Raw genomic sequence first — 23832 nt, 5'->3', positions numbered from 1 at the left:
TGGGAAGGTATTGCCATGATTTGTCCACATCATGTACCAACAGGTTGATCAGTTATTATCAATTTCTATAGGTCAAAACAATAAGTGGCAGGAAATCAGGGATGACTGAACTGAGATGAGCTGAGCATCATTTGGATTTGCAGATTTCAAATGATTTTTAATGAGATTAGTTTTATTTGTCACATGCATATCAAAACAGTGAAATGCACCATTTACTTCATATGATGTACTGGGGGCAACCTGTAAGAGTCACCATGCTTCCAGTGCTAACATAGCATGCCCACAACTTATTAACCCTAACTAATGTCTTTGGAATGAGGGGGGAAACCAGGGCAACTGGAGGAAACCCATACAGTTACACAGAGATCGTACAAAGTCCTTGCAGACAGCAGCAGAATTGAACCCAGGTTATTGATGTTGTAAAGTGTGATGCTAAGCACTACACTACCATGCCGCCCTATTGGGAAACAAGGCATGAGTAACATTTGATGCCCAAGACTGATCAACTGTGCATCAGTTACCTTGTGTGCTTTCCAGTCACAAATGCTGAAAAGCAACTCTAGTTGTACTGGTGCACTTATTAATTCATACCAGACATCTGGGGCAAGTTTGCTTAACTGAACTGGAGGGCAAGCAGGTAAAAGTTAAAATGCTAGAAATGTCCTCCAGTTAAAGCAGCATTTGGGTGTGAAATATGGTTAACATTTTATGGATGGACATGAAACTAACACACATTAAGGCTGCTTTTCTCCCCCCAGATACTCTGACCTAATGAGGTTTTCCAGCATCTTTATTATAACTAGATTTAGTCATGGAGCAGTATAGTAAAGAAACAGGCCATTCGGTCCATCTAGTCTACTCTGAGCTGTTATTCTGCACCGTCCCACTAGTCCATGCCGGATCACAACCCTCCATATTACTCTCACCCATGTACTTATCCAAACTTCTCTTCAGTGTTTAAATTGTACCTGCATCCTTCACTAACGCTAGCAGCTCGCTCCACATTCTCACCAGTGAATTTGGTGACATGGCAGTGGATTTAGTCATACAGCATGGAAACAGATCCTTCAGCTCAAACTGGTTAAGATGCTCATCTAAGCTAGTCCTTTTGCCTGCATTTGGCCCATATCTCTCTAAACCTTTCCTATCCATGTACCCATCCAATTCTCATTTGAATGATGTTAATATTGCTTTTTAAAAGCATTAGTCACACACACAAAATAATGATTATAAAAATCTCAAAAAGTTTATTTAAAACGCATGCTGTATCACATGTCCTTGGAATGAAATGTTTCATATTCATTTACAGTTTGAGCAGAGTGCAACATTGTCAGTAATATGACCTTTTCAATACTGGCTCATTCTCACTTTTGAGGTGAGTTCCCTGTTAAATATTAATACTTAAATAGATTAAAAACCAAAGAAAACTGATGATTCTGACAACTGAGTGTCTGTTGCCAGTATCACCAAATAAAGCTACATGATCCGAGGTCTCAAAAATCAAGACAGTAATCATGTTTACAAAAATGGTCTGTCAGGAACCAGGAAGGAAAACACATAATGAATATCCAGACAACACAGTCTCCATTGAGATTAAGTTCACATTTGGTGGAGGTAGAGTGTTTTCCAAATCTGTTCGGTCAATTTGAACTACAAAAAGATGCCTGAAGTCTTAAAACTTCATCTATGCTTAAAAATCTAAAGGAGCATTGTTTGAACCACTGTCCCACAGAGACAACTAATTGACAGTGATTTGGTTCAGGGAGATGTGCATAATACAAGCTGATAAAAGTTCCCTGAAAGTATTGTACCATTCTGTTGGCATCTCAATAAATCACATGACTGAGTGACACATTGGTTTACACTTCAGCACCAGGTAATTACTGGGTTCCAACAGCATTTCATTAAAAATTTACTTCAAAAAAATACCATCCTAAATTTGCTAAGGCAGGTTAAATATCAATAAGACCACGCTTTTCCTTTTTTGCAAGGGTGTCAATCCACTCCCCAAACCATCACAGCCACTGTAAAGGTAGTAATTTTAAAGAGTGCATTCTGCTAGTTTAAGTCATTAATTGGCTAAAAGCACCTCCAGCAATGTGGCACTTAAATGTTTGAAAAGCTTGGAAAGAGATTTTTCTAACAATGCTCTACGACCATTCACAATATATCTGAAGGTTTGCCATTCTCAATCACAAAGGAAATGCTTAAGCAGATGCAAGACCAAATTGAAATTATAACTATTCTCCACAGTCACTAACTGACGCAGTCAATAATTTTCATGCAATGTGATCAGGAACAATTTATCATGAATACAAGTTGATGACATTGGCATGTTTACTCCAGCCTGTGTCGCAAACTCTCTCTCCTGCCCCAAGGAAGAGTGTTAGCGGGCAGTAACTTGTAAAAGCTCCAGCCCAGAATGAAGGACCTGGACCAAAGCAGGAGTCCTTTGGTTATCTTCATGCATTCAGCCATCCTGGATATTTACTGGTCTTACATGTCTAGATGTCAGAGCTTTTGAGTTTAATGGCCTGTTCTTCAGAACTTGACTAAGGACAAGAGGCATCTCCTATAACAAGTTGCCTACTACCTGAAAGTTCAACGCTTGGCATCCTTCCCTCGAACCTCAGAAAATAAATCGTGCAGATCTCATCTTGCCACAAACCGAGGCAAAACCTCGTGGCCATAGACACTACTTTAAGCTAAACAGCAAAGCCTCAGAAAACCACCAGATGAACTGTTTTTCATATTAGGTGAGAACAGTAAACCATTGCATACACAAGAACCAATGACATCTGCACACTTAAAAGGACGATTTTAAAAATACACAATTTGCACAGTGACAGATCTTTGCATTGAAATCATTGTACCTCAGAGGGTCAAAGTGTTTAGAAACCTTTCTATTTTTAGGAATGAAAGAAGGGAGACAGTGAACCAAAAATCTTTTGATATAATCTCCTTAAGACCTCATCATCAACCATCTCCAATGAACCTATTCACAACACTTACCCTCGGAACCACCATATTCGGCTAAACATTTATTGAGGAACTATCAAAAAACCCATGAAGCCACAAGACTTAAGATGTAGGTGCTGAGTGAATAGCCTCTCAAATTGTGATGCAAGGAATAACAACAGCTGGGAGCATATAACAAAACCTATCAATGTAAGGCAGGGATTTATGCAAATTCCTGAGTACCAAATGCTTCCACAATGAATCTATTTATGTATGCAGCAGTTTCTGACTGAACATTTGAAAGATGACTTGCTCAATCCCACTGCCCATTCTTGGCAAGAACTCACCGACCAGAATGTATGCCATGCCCTGTCTCGTCTCTGTTCCCTTCCAACAAGGACCAATTCTCAGGCACCATTTCAAGTGTTCAAGCTGTGATGACAGGTCATTTTAGCAGATCACTAAATTTACACCAATCCCATCTTCATTGTCAATAAATTCCAGCTGCAGTTACTAAATAGGTGGAACCGTGACAATACTGAAGGATGTGAAGGAGAGCCTGGAGTCTGAGGCAGGAAAGGAAGGTTCCTGCTCTTTGAGACTATGTTCACTCAGTGGTGCCATACCCCTTTAAAATCTGAAAGGAACCTCTATCTCTATGAAACCCTTAACTCATTGATCAAGTTGGCAATTTGTGTTTAAAAGGCAACAGCAATATTAAAACTAAAATATTCAGGCAGATGTAAATTGTGATGAGGTAGAATCAGACAGTTATCCCGATATTTTGATTCAATATTTTTTACAAAATGAGTGGGGTTATTTAGTAAATTTACCTCCGTTAGATGTGGCTGAAGTGGTTTCAATGACATTCACATGATGCTCAACACTTGCAACAGATGCTGTACAATAATGGGATTTCATTCCAGACACAGCCTTGTACACTCCTTCATGCTAAGGGATGCAACTGGTCGATTTAGAGTTTTGCTCCGAAATCTGCACTTGTAGTTCCTATTTCAGCATCCATGCAAGTATAGACATTGTAAGTGACCCACTATTTATAAATCAACAACATTTAAAGAACCAGAGTAACTCCCCCTACTGGAAGTTTGTCTAAACTCTTTGACCTGATTTCAAACTTGGGAGTTCTGCAGGGTGCCACATTGAAATAAAGTTAAACCCACTTCAGACTGCAAAGGTAACAAAACTAAGTGCGAGAATTTAACATTATCCTGAGTGAGCTAATGATACAAGCACAATACTTTTGAAACCCCACTCAAAATTCAACCAAGGGTTAAGAAATATAATTGCATTGTACGAGCTTTATGGATTAGTTTGCAAGCTTCAAGCATGCCACTATTCACCCATTATCCTGCAAGCTGTGTCACCCGTTCCATTATGAGTGCATGAGCCTGTGGGAGGCTAGGGAGGAGGAGAAAATGGATTTTAACAAAGTGAAAATTTCTCATGCAAGGGTTAAAAAGGGTAGAAAGGTTAAATCATGCTGAATTTTCACCTTTGAATGGACCAGACTGTTGTCAAGTTAGATGCTGCACAGATACTGGGTTCATAGAAGGAAACAGCTGAATGCCTGAAGTTTGCAGAGATATTCTCTCTGTGCACCCGTAAAACAGAGGCACATAAAGTCATATAAAAGAAAATAGATGGAAACATCAGCTGTGGGAACACATCTAAGAGTTCATCTACTAAGGTCTGACAGTCAGTCTGGTAGTGATGCAAAACCGAAATTAGGAGCTATTTTGAGCAATCCAATTTTGGACAGAGGCGCCAATTCATTCATTCTGCCACTGAGGTACAGGATCACTTCATAGATTTGCTGGAGCTTTCCGAATATCAACTGTTACAGAACTGGAGGGCAAACAGAAATATTTAAATCCAATTGTAGTGTTAGCAAATTAGGATGTCCGCTGTACGGAAATGAAACACTGATATCAGCTTTACAAGACAAACCAGATCCATCCACCCACCTCTGCCTGTATTGTTTGAAAAATAATCACATTTTACAGTTTTCTCACAAGGCACTAAACTCAAAGCCAAGAGGACTGCAGCTTGAACTCTTATTTTTGGTGCTTGAGATATGAAGGAAGTCCATAAGTATTCCCAGAAGATTAGCACATTAGACAGAGAGGCTTGTAGTCATGCAAGGTAGATACCAGGGGTTAACCACCAATTTCTCCATATGAAAGAGCTATGTATTTGGTAGCATAGTTATACTGATGTGGTTTCCTTTCATTTCTATCCTTCAAAGTTGGAATTTGGGAACTATTAATAGAATAACCACAGTATGATATGCTGTGAGGTTATCTTTTCTCAAGTGGATTCCAATTTAAATAGGGAACAAATTCAGATTGTAGTTGATCCAGTAAATTTGTTTTTCCAAGTCTCTCTGACTAATGCCTCCCATTGCTTGATTACTTAATTCCAAGCTAATATCAACGTTGCTTGCTTGCCTGGGCTGAAGGTTAAATCAGCACTACACAGAAACCCTGGCACAAAACCTCAACTATCAAACCTGTTTAAACAGATAGTATTAGGGTAGGAATTAATTGTGAGTAACAGTAAGCAGTTCTGCTGGGGTGCTTCATTCAACCAATGGGAGAAACAGATCTTGATGAAATGTGCTCTATAAATGGAGCAATTGAAAACCTGCTGTCCCACACCAGCCACTATATTCAAGAGGTGCATACCTGATAGTCTGCTCCAAGTATTTCCATTGATGAGTGACTAGAATGCAGCAACTGAAACCTCTCCCATCCTTCTAACTTTGAGGTACCTTTTACACTGGAAAAATTGAGCTAACATAGTGTGCTGAACACTGGGATAGTTTCGTAGAACTGACTGATGTTAGCTTTGAACTCAAGAGCAAAAATATATAAAAGTATCAAAGCTTTTCAGAAGCTTCAAAGCTCCAGTTATTCAAGCCCTAAAGCAGACTAATACTGATCAGTGATCTAATGATATGCCATTCGATAGAATAAAACTACAGCAAATTAAAAAGAAGTATTTCCATTCCTGAGGTTCAAAATAATTAAATATTCTTGGTAGTCAAGTTGGGAGTAAAAAGCATATCCCAAGGTTCAGGCCACACACAAGCCCTGAAGCCTCAGGCACAGTTACCAACCCAACTCAGTGCTGCTTGAGTACTCAAGGTTACCCTGGAGACTCTGGAGGTGCAGACTGCAAGCAGCCTTATTGTTTCACTCTTCTGTCTCAGCCCATATGGATCCATGGTTAGCATTTAGCTTCCTGGAGAATTCAGTGAATTAATTTGTTCCGCAACTCGGACTGCAAAAGGTTAAAATCCAGCACATTTGGTCAGGGCCAACGTGCCATTACTCTTTCCATCAGCTTTCGCCCACCAGGATGGTTGTCCTTCTGTTTTTGTGCCAACAGCTTTGAATAGAAGAACTCTCTGGGATTCAGAATTCAAGTGCCCCAGGTTGGGGTAACCTTCCAGTATTTCAAGAACTGTCTTCTAAGAACAAGGCACAGAGCCAATACACTTGGCGACATAAGAGTGAATTCCTTCCAAAGGCCTTTTCTGTTGGCAAGTATCTACTTTGCTGCTGTTTTCATTGTCATCCACTCCAGCCCTTGACCCAACCTGAAAGTATAAGAAATCAAGTAAGCACACAACAATCTGAATCAGAAATACATAGCTGGTCGCTCAACACCACCGTATCTAAATCCTGACTGATTAAGTGTCTCTTAACATTTAGATAGTCAAAACTGCCCAATGCATCACTGGCATCAACCTACCCACCATTCAAGGACATATATACAGAAAGGTACCGGAAAAGGACCAGTAACATCATGAAGGACTCCACTCACCCTACTCATGGTGTGTTTGTCCCACTCCCATCAGGGAGGAGGCAACATAGCACCCACACCAGGACCACCAGACTCAAAAACAATTACTTTCCTCATGCAGTACAGCTGATCACACCTCCACCCAATAACTGACCCCTCCATACCCCCAAGCACCACTTTACCATTTCCTATCAGTCACCTTATGTGCAGACACACACTTAGCGTCACTTTATGGATATACAATTAATCTAGACGTACAAGCTGTATTACAATTTATTGTGATTTTTCTTATTGTGTTCTTTATTTTACCGTGTTTGTTTGTGTTGCATTTGATCTGGAATAATATTTGCATGGGTCTCCTTTACACTTGCATACTGGAAATACCATTAAACAATGAATCTTACTGAGCTACATGCTTTTCTTTCTTTCTTCTTTCTTTTTCAATCTTTTTATTAAATTTCATATAAAAAAAAACAACACATAATAATGAATAGATTACAAATTCAATAAACTTGAGATTACATTAGTAATAGGATAAAAATATCCTATTAAATATCAATCAACAAAAGGTACATAAATCAATCAAGTCTATATAAATATATATGAAAAAAAAATAATCATCAAAAAAGAAAAAAAAATTGAAATTATATATGAGAAAAAATATATATTGAAAAAAAAATACTAAACTAAACTAACATGGGCAATAATAGCACTTTATAAATATATGAAGGTGTCAAGAAAAGAACTCCGGAACTCCATACCTGAACAAGGATAAGTAGAGAAAAGGATCTGAAATAGGCCAAATTAATTCATATGAAAGTGTCGAATAAATGGTCCCCAGGTTTCTTCAAATTTAATTGAAGAATCAAAGATAGTGCTTCTAATTTTTTCCAAACTCAGATAAGAAATAGTTTGGGAGAACCACTGAAATGTAGTAGGAGGATTTACTTCTTTCCAGTTTTGTAATATAGACCTTCTGGCAATTAATGTTACAAAGGCAATCATTCGTCTGATTGAAGGGGAAAGCTGATTGCCATCTTCATTTGGTATACCGAAAATTGCAGTAATAAAATGGGGTTGTAAATCGATATTCCATACTGAGGAAATGACATCAAAAATGTCCTTCCAATAGTTATGTAAAGTGGGACATGTCCAAAACATGTGGGTCAATGAAGCCACTTCTAAGTGACATCTGTCACATTGAGGGTTGATATGCGAGTAAAATCGGGCAAGCTTATCTTTAGACATATAAGCTCTATGTACAATTTTAAATTGTATTAAAGCATGTTTAGCACAAATAGAAGAGGAATTAACCATTTGTAAAATTTTTTCCCATTTATCTATTGATATATTACATCGAAGTTCTTTTTCCCATTCTTGTTTAATTCTATCCGATATTTCTGGCTGTATCTTCATAATCATGTTATAAATAAAAGCTACTAATCCCTTCTGACAAGGATTAAAAGTAAAAATCAAATCTGAAAAATCCGATGGAGTTGAATTAGGAAAAGATGGAAGAATTTTATGTAAGAAATTTCTAATTTGTAAGTATCTAAAAAAATTAGATTTAGGTAATTCAAATTTGTTGGAAAGTTGATCAAAAGACATCAAAGTACCTTCAAAAAAAAGATCACGAAAACATTTTATACCTTTCCTTTTCCATATACTAAAAGCTTGATCTGTCAGTGAAGGTTTGAAAAAAAAATTACATAAAATAGGGCTGTCCAGAACAAAGTTTTTCAGATTAAAGAATTTGCGAAATTGAAACCAAATTCGTAGTGTATGTTTAACAACAGGGTTAGATATCTGTTTATTGAATTTGGCTAAATCAATAGGAAGAAAAGAACCAAGAACGGAAAATATAGAATATCCCTTTACCTCACTACATTCCAAGTTTACCCACTGTGGGCACACAGGTGAATCCAAATCTAGTTTCCAGTACATTAGGTTACGAATATTATTCGCCCAATAATAAAATCTAAAGTTAGGTAAAGCTAGACCACCATCCTTTTTAGACTTTTGTAATTGCCTTTTGCTTAACCTAGGATTCTTATTTTGCCACACAAATGAGGAAATTTTTGAATCAATATTATCAAAAAAAGATTTAGGAATAAAAATTGGTAAAGCTTGGAATAAATATAAAAATTTCGGTAAAATCATCATTTTAATAGCATTAATCCGACCAACTAATGATAAAAATAAGGGAGACCATCTTGTAGTAAGTTGTTGAATTTGATGAAGCATAGGTAAAAAATTCAATCCAAATAAATCTTTATATTTCTTGGTGATTTTTATACCTAAATAGATAAAGTTATCAGTAACAACTTTAAATGGCATCCTATCACTCAATAAGGTTTGCACGTTTAAAGGGAATAACTCACTCTTATCTAAGTTTAGCTTATAACCAGAAAAGCTACCAAATTGAGCCAACAAGGATAAAATAGCAGGAATAGACCTACTAGGATTAGAAATATATAACAACAAATCATCAGCATAAAGCGATAATTTGTATAACTTCTCATTACCGATAATACCAAAAATATTAGGAGACTCACGAATAGCAATAGCTAAAGGTTCTAATGCAATATTAAATAATAAAGGACTTAAAGGACAACCTTGTCTCGTACCACGAGATAATTGAAAAAAAGAGGATCTATAATTATTTGTAAGAACAGAAGCAACAGGTTTATAATATATTAATTTAATCCATGATATAAAATTAGGACTAAAATTAAAGTTTCTCAATGCATTAAATAAATATGTCCATTCAACTCTATCAAAGGCTTTTTCAGCATCTAATGAGATAACACATTCTGGGGTTGTAGGTGATGAAGTATAAATTATGTTAATCAATTTTCTAATATTAAAAAAGGAATACCGATTCCTAATAAAACCAGTTTGATCTTCTGAAATAATCTGTGGTAATACCTTTTCTAATCTAATGGCTAAAATTTTTGTAAGAATCTTAGAGTCTACATTTAATAATGATATAGGGCGATAAGATGCACATAAAGTAGGATCTTTATCTTTTTTAAGAATTAGAGAGATAGTAGCTTCATAAAACGATTGAGGTAGTCTCTTCTTAACAAACGCATCATTAAAGATTTCACATAGCCAAGGAGAAAGCAATAAAGAAAAAGTTTTGAAAAATTCTACAATAAAACCATCAGGACCAGGAGCTTTCCCTGAATTCATTGATGAGATAGCCTCTCTTATTTCATCCATAGAAATAGGAGCATCAAGCAAGCTACAATCTTCATCTATCAGTTTAGGAATATTCAAGTTATTAAAAAAATTATCCATCGTAAACCGGTCACCGTCAAATTCTGATTGATATAAAGATTTATAAAAGTCTTGAAAAGTGTTATTGATTTCTTTATAATCAGTAGTTAAATTACCGTCTTGTTTACGAATTTTAATAATTTGTCGCTTAGTCGAAATAGCTTTTAATTGATTAGTTAACAATTTACCAGTTCGATCACTATGAATATAAAATTGAGCCCTAGTCCTAATTAATTGATTCTCAATTGAAGAAGATAATAATAAACTATGTTCCATTTGAAGCTCAACTCTCTTCTTATAAAGTTCTTTGGTAGGAGTAACGGAATAAATCTTATCAATTTCTTTAATTTTATCCACCAATAAAGCTATATCTGAATATCTTTGTTTTCTTTTACCAGCGGAATATGAAATAATTTGTCCACGAATAAAAGCCTTGAAAGAATCCCAAAGTATTCCTTTATCAATCTCTTCATTATAGTTTGTTGAAAAAAATAAGTCAATTTGTTGTTTTATGAAGGTAATAAATTCTGGATCTTGAAGCAAAGTAGCATTAAGTCTCCAAGATCTAGTATTGATAGAAGAGTCCGGAATCTTGATAGATAACTTCAAAGGCGCATGATCCGAAATAGCAATAGAATCGTATTTACAATCAATAACATCTGTTAATAAACGATGATCAATAAGGAAATAATCAATTCTAGAATAACTATGATATACATGTGAAAAAAATGAAAATTCTTTATCTTTAGGGTTCAAAAACCGCCATATTTCAGTAATTCCAGAATCAACCATAAAAGAATTAATAAGTAAAGCTGATCTATTCGGAAGAGTTCGAATAGGTTTAGATCTATCCATCGAAGGATTCAAACAACAATTAAAGTCTCCACCCATAATCAACATATATTCATTCAAGTTAGGAAGAGAAGTAAATAAACGTTTAAAAAATTCAGGACAATCATAGTTTGGAGCATAAATATTAACTAAAACAACTTTCCGATTAAAAAGTGAACCAGTTATCAACAAAAATCTACCCTGTGGATCAGAAATAATTTCATAATGTGTAAACGAAATTGAGGGGTCTATAAAAATAGACACACCCCTAATTTTAGCGGTACAATTTGAGTGAAATTGTTGGCCTTTCCAGAACCTAAAAAAACGTTGATTATCCTCCCTCCTAATATGGGTCTCCGTGCAAAAATAATATTAGCGTTCAATCTATGGAATACTTTAAATATTTTTTTACGTTTAATCGGATGATTTAAACCATTAGTATTCCACGAGATAAAGTTAATAGATTTATCCATCATACCAATATTAATTGTGTGTATCATAAAAGGTTAAAAAAACACATAACCCACAATTTAGGAAGAAGGAAAATTGATTCAGGAGCAACCGGAGATCCTGACACCTCAACAATATTAATAATTTAAAGTCAGCCCATAAACTAAAAGCAAAAAAATAAAAAGCAAAAGCGTGAAAAAAGATCCCTCCCCCCTCCCCCCACCCTTTGAAAGAAAGCCAAGCGGCAGGCGCATAAACTAATACTAATATTACCCCCATTTCAAGATGGCAGCTCCATAAGAAAATTTTTTTAAGAAAAAACTATATAACACCCTAATTAAAATATAGAGTTGCAAAAAAAAAAATATATATATATATACATACATATATATATATATATATATATATATATATATATATACATACACATACACACACACATCAGTCAAGTCAAAAAAAAACTAAAATAGTAAAACCAGAAAAATCATTAATAAAAAAAATGAACATTAAAGTTTAAAAATGTAATACACCTTTAAAAAAAAATTCCATATTCAGATACAAAGATGACATTTCAAAAGCCAAGACTTATGGGAAGAAGAAACGACATTTTGAAAAAGCCATATTACAAAATATGAATATAAGTTCAGCAATCTAATAAGATAATTTAGTAAAAAAAAGTTATCAAAATAGAATTTTTTTTTAAAAAAAAGATTTAATAGACACTACAACATATATAAAAAAAAAGACTAAAAAAAAAGAATTCAAAACCTTTGTTCCATTTCTAAATACAGGCAAGCAAATAAACGCTTATAAAAAGTAAAGACTTATGGGAAGAAGAAACGACATTTTGAAAAAATAATTCATTATTACAAAATACAAACGTGTATAAAAAAGGATATTATAAAAATTAAAACAGCATCTATAAGCAATGATAATAGTAGTAAAAAAAAAACCAGACCCATAATTCAAAATAAAAAGTTATAACCCAACTTCCAGGGTTAAAACTTAAAATGAAATGGCATCCTCTCTCCAAAAAAAAATCTTCAATGTAACTCATAGTTCAAGTTGCACTAGAGGATCGATATTCTTCAACAAATTTCTTCGCTTCTTCCGGAGTGTTAAAAAATCGTAGACTGTTGTCGTTCAGCACCATTCTAAGCTTCGCTGGATACATTAAAGCTTGTTTAAGTCCAATCGAATGAATCTCTGCCATCACTGGTTTAAAAGCGATCCTGGCTTTCATTACTTCATAAGAATAATCCTCAACAATTCGAAATGAATAGTTTTTGTAGGAGATCATACCTTTTTTACGAGCTAATCGAATTAGAAGCTCTTTCTCACGAGGATAATGAAGGCGAACAATCACCGCTCGTGGTTTATCAGCCACAGACGAAAACCTCGCAACTCTATGAGCGCGGTCGATAACAGGTTCATTTTGCAAACCTTCACCACCGAAAATTTCCCACAGTAATTTAGAGAAAAATTCAGTTAAATCACCGGACTCAACTTTTTCGGGAATTCCGATGATGCGCAAATTCTGTCTGCGAGAACGATTTTCAAGATCAGTAATTTTAAACTTATACTGATCTAAAGTTTTAGCAGTCGACTCTATCTTCTTCTCCAACACTTCAATTGTACGTGCTTTTTCACGAATTGATTGTTCAAGAGTCGTGATCTTATTTTCATGCCGCTGAACCTCTAACGCCTGCGACTGAAACTTAATTTCAAGCGATCTAACAACTCCTTCAAGATCGGATATTTTCGTAGTAATCCTCCTTTCCAAACTTGACAGTTTACTGTCCAATTTACCTTCTAGTCTGCCTTCCAGACCCGCAAGTTTAGCATCCAGTTTACTGTCCAATTTACCTTCTAGACCCGCAATTTTAGCATCCAGTTTAATGTCCAAAAGACCAGAAATTGCGTCGATGGATACAGGATCCTTAGCCGATTTCTTACTTGTAGCCATTTTAGGTTTGACAAAATTAGATCAAATATTATTTTAGGAAAAAAGGGTCAATCAGAGGTAGCAACTCATATGATTAAGTTCGAAAAGATCTAATTAAAGGGTGATTATAGTTGAAAAAATAAAGAGCGCCTAAAAGGCAGATGCTTACGTCGCCATCTTGAAACTCCACCCCTCCATGCTTTTAAGGCAATTACTTGCTAATCCTGTTATGCAGCAATTGTCCCACTAACTGTTTTAATGCTACTACAGCTCTGTTTTAAAGCTGGGCTGTTAGAAAAGCTAAATATTAATTTATAAAGGAATATTTAATTGAGCAAATTCTTTTTAACCAATTCAATACCTTTCTCAACAGATGAGACTAAATGCGTTAATGGTAAATAGCTCTATTCCAGGATTCAATAGACAATAGGTGCAGAAGTAGACCATTCGGCCCCTCGAGTCTGCACCGCCATTCTGAGATCATGGCTGATCATTCATTATCAATACCCAGTCCCTGCCTTGTCCCCATATCCCTTGATTCCCCTATCCATCAGATATCTATCTAGCTCCTTCTTGAAAGCATCCAGAGAATTGGCCTCCACCGTCTTCCGAGGCAGTGCATTCCACACCTCCACAACTCTCTGGGAGAAGAAGCTCTTCCTCAACTCTGTTTTAAATAACTGACCTCTTATTCTCAATCCATGCCCTCTGGTACTGGACTCTCCCAACATCTGGAACATATTTCCTGCCTCAATCCTATCAAATCCTTTAATTATCTTAAATGTTTCAATCAGATCCCCTCTCAATCTCCTCAATTCCAGCGTGTACAAGCCCAATCTCTCCAATCTCTCTGCGTAAGACAGCCCTGCCATCCCAGGAATCAACCTAGTGAATCTACGCTGCACTTCCTCAATTGCCAGAATGTCCTTCCTTAAACCTGGAGACCAAAACTGTACACAATATTCCAGGTGTGGTCTCACCAGGGCCCTGTACAAATGCAAAAGGACATCCTTGCTCTTGTACTCAATTCCCCTTGTAACAAAGGCCAACATTCCATTTGCCCTCTTCACTGCCTGTTGCACTTGCTCATTCACCTTCATTGACTGGTGAACTAGGACTCAGAGGTCTCGTTGCATTTCTCCCTTACCTAACTCTACACCGTTCAGACAATACTCTGCCCTCTTGTTCCTGCTTCCAAAGTGGATAACTTCACATTTATTCACATTGAATGACATCTGCCAAGTATCTGCCCACTCACCCAGCCTATCCAAGTCTCCCTGTATTCTCCTAACGTCCTCCTCGCATGTCACACTGCCACCCAGTTTAGTATCGTCAGCAAACTTGCTGATATAGTTTTCAATGCCCTCATCTAAATCATTGACATAAATCGTAAAGAGCTGTGGTCGCAATACAGAGCCCTGTGGTACCCCACTAGTCACCTCCAGCCAGTCTGAGAAACACCCATTCACTGCTACCCTTTGCTTTCTATCTGCCAACCAGTTTTCTATCCATCTTGAAACCCTACCCCCAATGCCATAAGCTCTGATTTTACTCACCAATCTCCTATGTGGCACCTTATCGAATGCCTTCTGAAAATCTAGGTACACAACATCCACTGGCTTACCCTCGTCTAACATCCTTGTTACACCCTCAAAAAACTCCAACAGATTAGTCAAGCATGATTTGCCCTTGGTAAATTCTTGCTGGCTCGGCCTAATCCTATCTCTGCCATCAAGATGTGCCACTATTTCATCCTTAATAATGGACTCAAGCATCTTCCCCACGATTGACGTTAGGCTAACAGGGCAATAGTTCTCCGTTTTCTCCTTCCCTCCCTTCTTGAAAAGTGGGATAACATTCTCCAATCTTCAGGAACTGAATCTGAATCTAAGGAACATTGGAAAATGATTACCAATGCATCCACAATTTCCTGAGCCACCTCTTTTAGAACCCTCGGATGCAGACCATCTGGACCCGGGGATTTGTTAGCCTTCAGTCCTACCAGTCTACTCATCACAGTTTCTTTCCTAATGTTAATCTGTCTCAATTCCTCTGATATCTTATGACCCTGGCCCATCCATACATCTGGGAGATTGCTTGTGTCCTCCCTGGTGAAGACAGATCTAAAGTACGCATTAAATTCTGTTGCCATTTCCCTGTTTCCTATAACAATTTCTCCCAATTCATTCTTCAAGGGGCCAACATTGTTCTCAACTATCTTCTTTCTCTTCACATAGCTAAAAAAGCTTTTGCTATCCCCTTTTATATTCCTGGCTAGACTGAGCTCATACCTGATTTTTTCTCTCCGTATTGCTTTTTTAGTTAAGATCTGCTGTTCCTTAAAACTTTCCCAATCATCTGTATTCCCACTCATCTTAGCCCTGTCATACTTCTTTTTCTTTAATGCTATACAATCTCTGACTTCCTTTGTCAACCACTGTGGCCCCTTCCCCCTCTTTGAATCCTTCCTTCTCATTGGAATGAACTGCTTTTGCATCTTTTGTATAATCCCCAAGAATATCTGCCACTGCTGATCCACTGTCTTTCCTGCCAGGGCGTCCGCCCATTTAACCTTGGCCAGCTCTTCCCTCATGGCTCCGTAGTCTCCTTTATTTAATTGCAACACTGACACCTCTGATCTGTCCTTATCACTCTCAAATTGTAGATAAAAACTTATCATGTTATGATCACTACTTCCTAATGGCTCCTTTACTTCAAGATCACTTATCAATTCCTGTTCATTACACATCACCAAGTCCAAAATAGCCTCGTTCCTGGTTGGCTCAAGCACAAGCTGTTCCAAAAATACATCCCTTAGACACTCCACAAACTCCCTATCCTGGGGTCCAGCACCTACCTGATTCTCCCAGTTCACCTGCATGTTGAAATCTCCCATAACGACTGCATTACCTTTAGCACATGCCAATGTTAACTCCCTAATCAACTTGTACCCAATATCCACGCTACTGTTTGGGGGCCTGTACACAACACCCATTATGGTCTTTTTACCCTTACTGTTCCTCAGCTCAATCCACACAGACTCTACTCCCCCTGTTCCCAAGTCACCTCTTGCTAAGGAGTGAATCTCATTCCTCACCAACAGGGCCACCCCACCCCCTCTTCCCATATTTCTGTCTCTACGATAGCACGTATACCCTGGTACACTCAATTCCCAGGCCTGATCCCCTTGCAGCCATGTCCCCGTTATCCCAACAATATCGTAGTTCCCCATTTTCATCTGAGCGTCAAGCTCATCTGTCTTATTTCTGACACTATGCGCATTCAAGTATAGAATTCTTAGCCCATTCCTCCTCTCTTTGCTTAAAACACTGTCTACTGTACCTAACCCAGCTCCTTGAACTTCCATCGGGCTAATTGCACCTTGAATTTTGATGACCTTCTCAAGATCACCCAAACCTTCTACACATTTAACCCCATGCTCCTTCTGAACACCCTTCTGGATCTGGATCCCTGCCCCCTGCACATCTAGTTTAAACCCCCCCCGAGCAGCACTGGCAAACACTCCTGCAAGAATGTTAGTACCCCTCTGGTTCAGATGTAGACCGTCCCTTCGAAACAGATCCCAATGTCCCTGGAACAAAGACCAATTATCCAAAAACCTGAACCCTTCCTTCCTGCACCATGCTCTCAGCCTCGTATTAATGTGCATAATCATTCTATTCTTCGCCTCACTCGCACGTGGCACAAGTAGCAATCCCGAGATTGTCACCCTGGAGGTCCTGCCTTTCAGCTTCACTCCTAACTCCCTGAACTCTCTAAGCAGGACCCCCTCACTCACCTTACCTACATCGTTGGTCCCTACATGGACCACTACATCTGGGTTCATGCTCTCGTTCTCAAGAATAGCCTGCACCCGATCTGAGATGTCCTGGACCCTGGCACCAGGGAGGCAACATACCATCCGAGACTCCCGATCTGCCCCACAAAATCTCCTATCTGCCCCCCTAACTATAGAATCCCCTAAAACTATCGCTCTCTTCTCTTCCCTCCTCCCCTTCCTAGTCAAGGGTCCAACCTCAGTGCCAGAGGCAGGACCACTACAACTCATTCCTGGTAGGTCATCCCCATCAACAGTATCCAGTACGGTATACTTATTGTTAATGGGAATGGCCGCAGGGGTGCTCTGCTCTCTCTGCCTGCTCCCCCTGCCTCTCTGGACCGTCACCCATCTGCCTACTTCTTGGTATTTTGGTGTGACTACCTCCTGATAACTCCTATCTATCTCTGCCTCTGCCTCCCGAATGATCCGTAGTTCATCCAGCTCCAACTCCCTAACTCGGGCTGATAGGAGCTGCAGCTGGACACACCTTTTGCAGGTGTGGTCATCAGGGACAACTGTGTTGACCCTGACTTCCCACATACTGCATACGGAGCACACCACTGCTCTGACTGTCTCCCCCATACCTGAACTGGATTGATAGAATAAGTCTAAAAAGCACCTAGCGACCTTACCTTCTTCCCCTCAGCGAGCAATCACACAGGCTTACCGAAGTCCCCTTACGCCGAAGCCCACTTAGCCAAAGCCCAGGACTCTGCTTCCACGGACTCCGCTGCCCGCTCTGACAAGAAGTCCTGCCTTTTAAAGTGCGCGCTCGACGCTGATGTCACTCGCGCCTGCGCAGTTCCCCCTCCTCCACAGGTATTGACCAGGTAGGCTTCGGCTGGAACTAGTGCAACTATTAAAATGGATTTTAGATCTTCAAAGTTTTAATTGTCAGCCACCGCCGAAGTCAAATTGAGATGAAAAATTAATATCCCACTAGTTTAGTGGGGTTTTTTATTAAATAAATTTTCCAATTTTTTTTGATGATCTGTTAAGAGGAGTTTTTATTATATTATATATAACAGCGTAACATTATACCTATTTGATTTTGACAATATATGCTTTTCTTTATTGCCGTTTATATGTCTTTTGTATTATCCGTTTGCTAAACTTCTCCTCTGATTTGTATTTTTTTACTGAAAATCAATAAAAAGATTGAAAAATGAAATGAAAAATTGAAACACCCTTCACCATAATCAGGCAGAATCCCAGGCCATTGTAATACTAACCCTTCGCCTGTGAGTGCACAACAGGCCTGTATGTGCCATGGGTGATCTTTGATAGAAGTTAGTGTTAGAAACTTGGAAATTTCAGCTGCTGTCATGGAGTTCTTCATGTCTTGCTTATTGGCGAATACTAGCACAGCGGCCTTTCGGAGATCCTACAAATGAGAACAAGCCAGTGTCACAAGCCTTAGTGAGGAAAGCAATACCAAAAAAGAGCATTTCATCACCAACAAAGCAAAAAGGAGCAAATCACACCTGGTTATGGGCGGCATGGTAGCGTATAGCCGTTAGTATAATGCTATTACAGTGCCAGAGACCTGAGTTCAATTCTGGCTCCTGCCTGCAAAGAGTTTGTACATTATCCCCATGACTATGGGTGTTCCAGTTTCCGCCCACATTCCAAAGACATATGGGTTAGTAGATTTAATTGGTTGCACGGGTGTAATTGGGTAGCACGGGTTCATTGGGCCAGAAGGGCTTGTTATGGCATTGTTAGTTGGTTGGCATCTATCCGTCTCGAAGGACAATGGGTGATCATCACAAATCTGGGTGAAAGGTATGGAGATCCTGAGATGCCCAGTCGTCAAGATCCCTGCCAGCCTCACCAGTGTAGTTCAAAGGAAAGCTTATGAAGCAATATATTTGGCACCAGTTCTTAGAAACATAGATAGAAACATACAGCACAATACAGGCCCTTCGGCCACAATGCTCTGCCGAACGTGTACTTACTTTAGAAATTACCTAGGGTTTCCAATAGCCCTCTATTTTTCTAAGCTCCATATACCTGTCCAGGAGTCTCTTAAAAGACCCTGTTATATCCGCCTCCACCACCATTGCCAGCAGCCCATTCCACGCACTCATATCTCCTCTGTACCTACTTCCAAGCACTTTAAAACTGTGCCCTCTCCTGTTAGCCATTTCAGCCCTGGGAAAAAGCCTCTGACTATCCACACGATCAGTGTTTCTCATCATCTTATACACCTCTATCAGGTCACCTCTCATCCTCTGTCGCTCCAAGAAGAAAAGGCCAAGTTCACTCAACCTATTCTCATAGGGCATGCTCCCCAATCCAGGCAACATCTTTGTACCCTTTCTATAGTTTCCACACCTTTCTTGTGGTGAGGTGACCAGAAATGAGCACAGTACTCTAGTAGGGTCTGACCAGGGTCTGAAATAGCTGTAACATTACCTCTTGGCTCTTGAACTCAATCCCACGGTTGATGGCCAATACACCGTATGCCTTCTTAACCACATAGTCAACTTGCACAGCAGCTTTGAGTGTCTTATGGACTCGGACCCCAAGATCCCTCTGATCCTCTACACTGCTAAGAGTCTTACCATTAGTACTATATTCTGCCATCATATTTGACCTACCAAAATGAACCACCTCACACTGGCCTGAGTTGAACTCCATCTGCCACTTCTCAGCCCAGTTTTGCATTCTATCAATGTCCCGCTGTAATCTCTGACAGCCCTCCACACTATCCACAACACCTCCAACCTTTGTGTCATCAGCAAATTTACTAACCCATCCCTCCACTTCCTCATCCAGGTCATTTATAAAAATCATGAAGAGAAGGGGTCCTAGAACAGATCCCTGCGGCACACCACTGGTCACCAACCTCAATGTAGAATATGACCCATCTATCACCACTCTTTGCCTTTTGTGTGCAAGCCTTTTCTGGCTCATAAGGCACGACCTGCCTTTGTTGACTATTTCTAATCATATTATGCCTCTCCAAATGTTCATAAATCCTGCCTCTCAGGATCTTCTCCGTTAACTGACCAACCACTGAAGTAAGACTCATTGGTCTATAATTTACTGTGCTATCTCTACTCCCTTTCTTGAATAAAGGAACAACATCCGTAACCCTCCAATCCTTGGAACCTCTCCTGCCCCCAATGATGATGCAAAGATCATTGCCAGAGGCTCAACAATCTCCTCCCTCGCCTCCCACAGTAGCCTGGGGTTCATCTCGTCCGATCCTGGTGACTTATCCAACTTATTGTTTTCCAACAGCTCCAGCACATCCTCTTTCTTAATGTCTATATGCTCAAGCTTTTCAGTCCACTGTAAGTCATCCCTACAATCGCCAAGGTCCTTTTCCGTTGTAAATACTGTAGCAAAGTATTCACTAAGTATCTCTGCTATTTCCTCCAGCTCAATACACACTTCTCCACTGTCACACTTGATAGGTCCTATTCTCTCTCATCTTTATCCTCTTGCTCTTATAAATTTTTGAAGGGCGCACCTGGATTTGAACCAGGAACCTCTTGAATTGCAGTTAAGTGCTCTACTACTGAGCTAGACCCCCACATTGACTGCAGGGGCTGCTGGAAGGATGTTCAATGATGTCCAGCTGCCTTAGGGGCCCCACTCTGGATTTGCTGTGTGGATTCACCCCCGTAACCTTCATCTCTCCCGAGGCTGCCCACAAGGTAGTGGGTCTATTTACATAGCTGGGGATCAGATTCACTACATGAGGCTTGCTGTTGGAGAGGCTATGTACCGGTAGGGACAGAATTACTCATTCAGCTCTCCTTTTTGCAAGACTGCTAGCCAGCAGTGGACGTGGAAAGTGAGAGCAACAAGCACTACCCACTACAGCACTATCTCGAAAACTAAACTAAAAATCTGGTTATGCTTCTGTATTCCAACATCAGTTTTCAAACCGCTTGAATGTGATCAACAAGCTAACCCATTGACATCTGTGGCACAGGTGATAGTGCCACAGTCTCACTGCTCCAGCAATACAGGTTCAATTCTGACCTCTGCTGCTGTGTGTAGTTCCCACATTCTCTGTGATATGTGGAGATCCTCTGTCTGGTTTCCTCCAACAGAATGCCCATTTCTAACTTCTTCAGAACTTTGAGGTACACATCATCTCCTATTGAAAAGCAGCTGGCACATCCAAAATGCTTGCTGGCACTGATAACACCCTGATCCAGTGGCTTCTTAACACCCTGCCACTACCCAGTACACATCTTATCTGATTGCCTTCCGCCACCTCTCCACGACTTCACACACTCTCATGTTGCACTGGTCAATTTTCATCTTTTATCACTGCTGTTTCACACATATATACAACTGCTTGCTTTATTATAATAGTGGCAGTAACATTATACTGTCGTACATAAACATCCACCTCACACTTTATGTCAACCTGTCCACTTTCAGGCCACGCCACTCAGGGACTTATACATTGTGTTTTGCACCAAGGCCCAGAGGAAATATGTTTCGTTCAGCTGTGTGCATATATATGGTTGAATGGCAATTAAATTTGAACTAATGCAGCAGGTTCCATCTTTTATAATAGTGTTAAGCAATGGTGTTCAGAGTAAAAATGGAGGGCTATGTAGGTGAGATGGGTTAGACTGACCTTGGAGTAGGTTAAAAGGTCAGCACAACATTGTAGGCTGAAGGCCCTGTACTATGCAGTGTTCTATGTTAAACAGACGCTTGGAGTGGTAGGTTAATTTGCTGTTGTAAACTGCTCCTGGTTTGGAGGTGAGACTTAGATTCTGGGAGTTAACGGGAATGTGGGGGGCAGGGGTAGAATGAAGTGGGATAGCGATAGGAGAGCACAGATTTGTTAGGCTGAAGTGCCTATTGCTATCATGTGCAACTCCTAGGGCCATTATGAAGTTATGAAAAGGCAGTGACTGGGGGCTTAAGTGATGCATTAAGATTTTACGGTAATTTGGAAGATCCATTGTATACAGATACAATATGGACCACATTAACATGCAATGCATATTGAAATTGTTGTGTACAGTGGCAAACTGACAGTTGGGCAGGCTTATTTTTCTCAACCTTTTCTTTCCCAGTTTAATGGGGAGATAAACCACACATTGAATTAGAGCCTGGTCAGATTAGATTTCCTAATCTGACCTCACAGATGTCAGTCAGATCAAAGCACCACTGCAAGAAATCAGTGAGAACCCACTCTGCCTGACATGCCTGCTGCTTACAGTATTGTCTGACAACATAACCCAAAGGTAAATGGAGCACCAGCAGAAGGACACCAGCCAGCCAAACACTTGATTTTAAGAAGCATCTTGCTGAATTAGAATACAGAAGTGTACAGAAACTGGTGGATACAACCCAGTCTATCACAGTCAAAGCCCTCTCCACAACTGAGCACACTTACAAGGAGCACTGCCACTAGAAAGCAGAATCCATCATCAAGGACCCCCATCATCCAGGCCACATTCTTTTCTCGCTACTACCATTGAGCAGGAGATACAGAAGCCTTAGCCCCCACACCACCAGTTTCAGGAACAGCTATCTGTTTCCTAAACCAGTGTGGACAACTTCATTCACCTCAACACCAAACTGATTCGACAACCTACGGACTCACTTTCAAAGATTCCACAACTCATGTTCTATATACAGTTGCAAGAAAAAAGTTTGTGAACCCTTTGCAATTATCTGGTTTTCTGCATTAATTACTCAAAATGTGGAAGATCTTTAACCGTCAAAATAATAGACCAACACAATCTACCTAAACTAATAACACACAAAAAATTGTACTTTTTCTTGTCAATACTGAATACACCATTTAAACAATTACAGTCTGGGTTCAAAAAAGTACGTGAATCTCTGGGGTAATGCCTTCTACAAAAGCTATTTGGAGTCAGGTGTTCCAATCAATGAGATGAGATTGGAGGTGTGGGTTGTAGAGGTGCCCTGTCCTATATAAAAAAAAAGACACACAAGGTCAGATTACTGACAAAGCCTGCTCTCCTCAAGAAAGATCTGTATGTGCACCATGCCTCGATCAAAACAACTTGCAGAGGACCCTAGAAGAAGAATTGTAGAGATGCATGAAGCTGGAAAAGGCTACATGAGCATTTCTAAAGACCTGAGTGTTCATCAGTCCACAGTAAGAGAAATGGTCTACAAGTAAGAGAAATTGTCTACAAATGGAGCAAACTCAGTACTGTTGCACTGTCCCTAGAAGTGGGCATCCTGCAGAGATCACACCAAGACTGCAATGTGCAATGCTGAAGGAGGTGAAAAAGAACCCAGTGGTAACAGCAAAAGACCTGCAGAAATCTCTGGAACTTACTAAAGTCTCTGTTCACGTGTTCACTATAAGTAAAACACTGAACAAGAATGGTGCTTATGGAAGGACACTTTGAAGGAAACCACTGCTCTCCTTAAAAATATTGCTGCATGTCTCATGTTTGAGAAAGACCACCTGGATGTTCCACAATACCTCTGGGACACCATTCTGTGGATAGATGAGATAAAAGTTGAACTTTGTGGCAGAAGCACATTTGGAGGAAAAAGGGCAGTGCACACTAACACCAAAACCTCATCCCAACTGTGAAGCATGGTGGAAGGAGCACCATGGACAGCTTGCATTCGTTGAGGGAACAATGAATTCAAAATTGTATCAAGACATTTTATTGAAAAATGCCAGGGTTACAGTCCATCACCCAAAGCTTAATAAAAGTTGGAT

At 39.4% G+C, this 23832-nt stretch overlaps 1 protein-coding gene across 1 annotated transcript in view; it reads right to left on the bottom strand.

Annotated features, from left to right (window-relative positions):
* Positions 1–1221: 1221 nt before the first annotated feature.
* LOC132384965 (ADP-ribosylation factor-like protein 5B) overlaps positions 1222–23832 on the bottom strand; it is a 78566-nt gene continuing 55955 nt past the window's right edge. Inside the window, exons 5-6 of the mRNA XM_059956656.1 lie at positions 18368–18519; positions 1222–6580 (exon numbers count right to left, since the gene is read on the bottom strand). Of these exons, the coding sequence (XP_059812639.1) occupies positions 6532–6580; positions 18368–18519 (201 nt within the window). The 3' untranslated portion in view covers positions 1222–6531. The remainder of the gene's footprint in view (positions 6581–18367; positions 18520–23832) is intronic.

This window comes from Hypanus sabinus, chromosome X1, assembly GCF_030144855.1.
Source record: "Hypanus sabinus isolate sHypSab1 chromosome X1, sHypSab1.hap1, whole genome shotgun sequence".
Classification (NCBI taxonomy): Eukaryota; Metazoa; Chordata; class Chondrichthyes; order Myliobatiformes; family Dasyatidae; genus Hypanus; species Hypanus sabinus.
The sequence above is the reverse complement of the archived record's forward strand: the minus strand, read 5'-3'. Positions and strand labels throughout refer to the sequence as shown.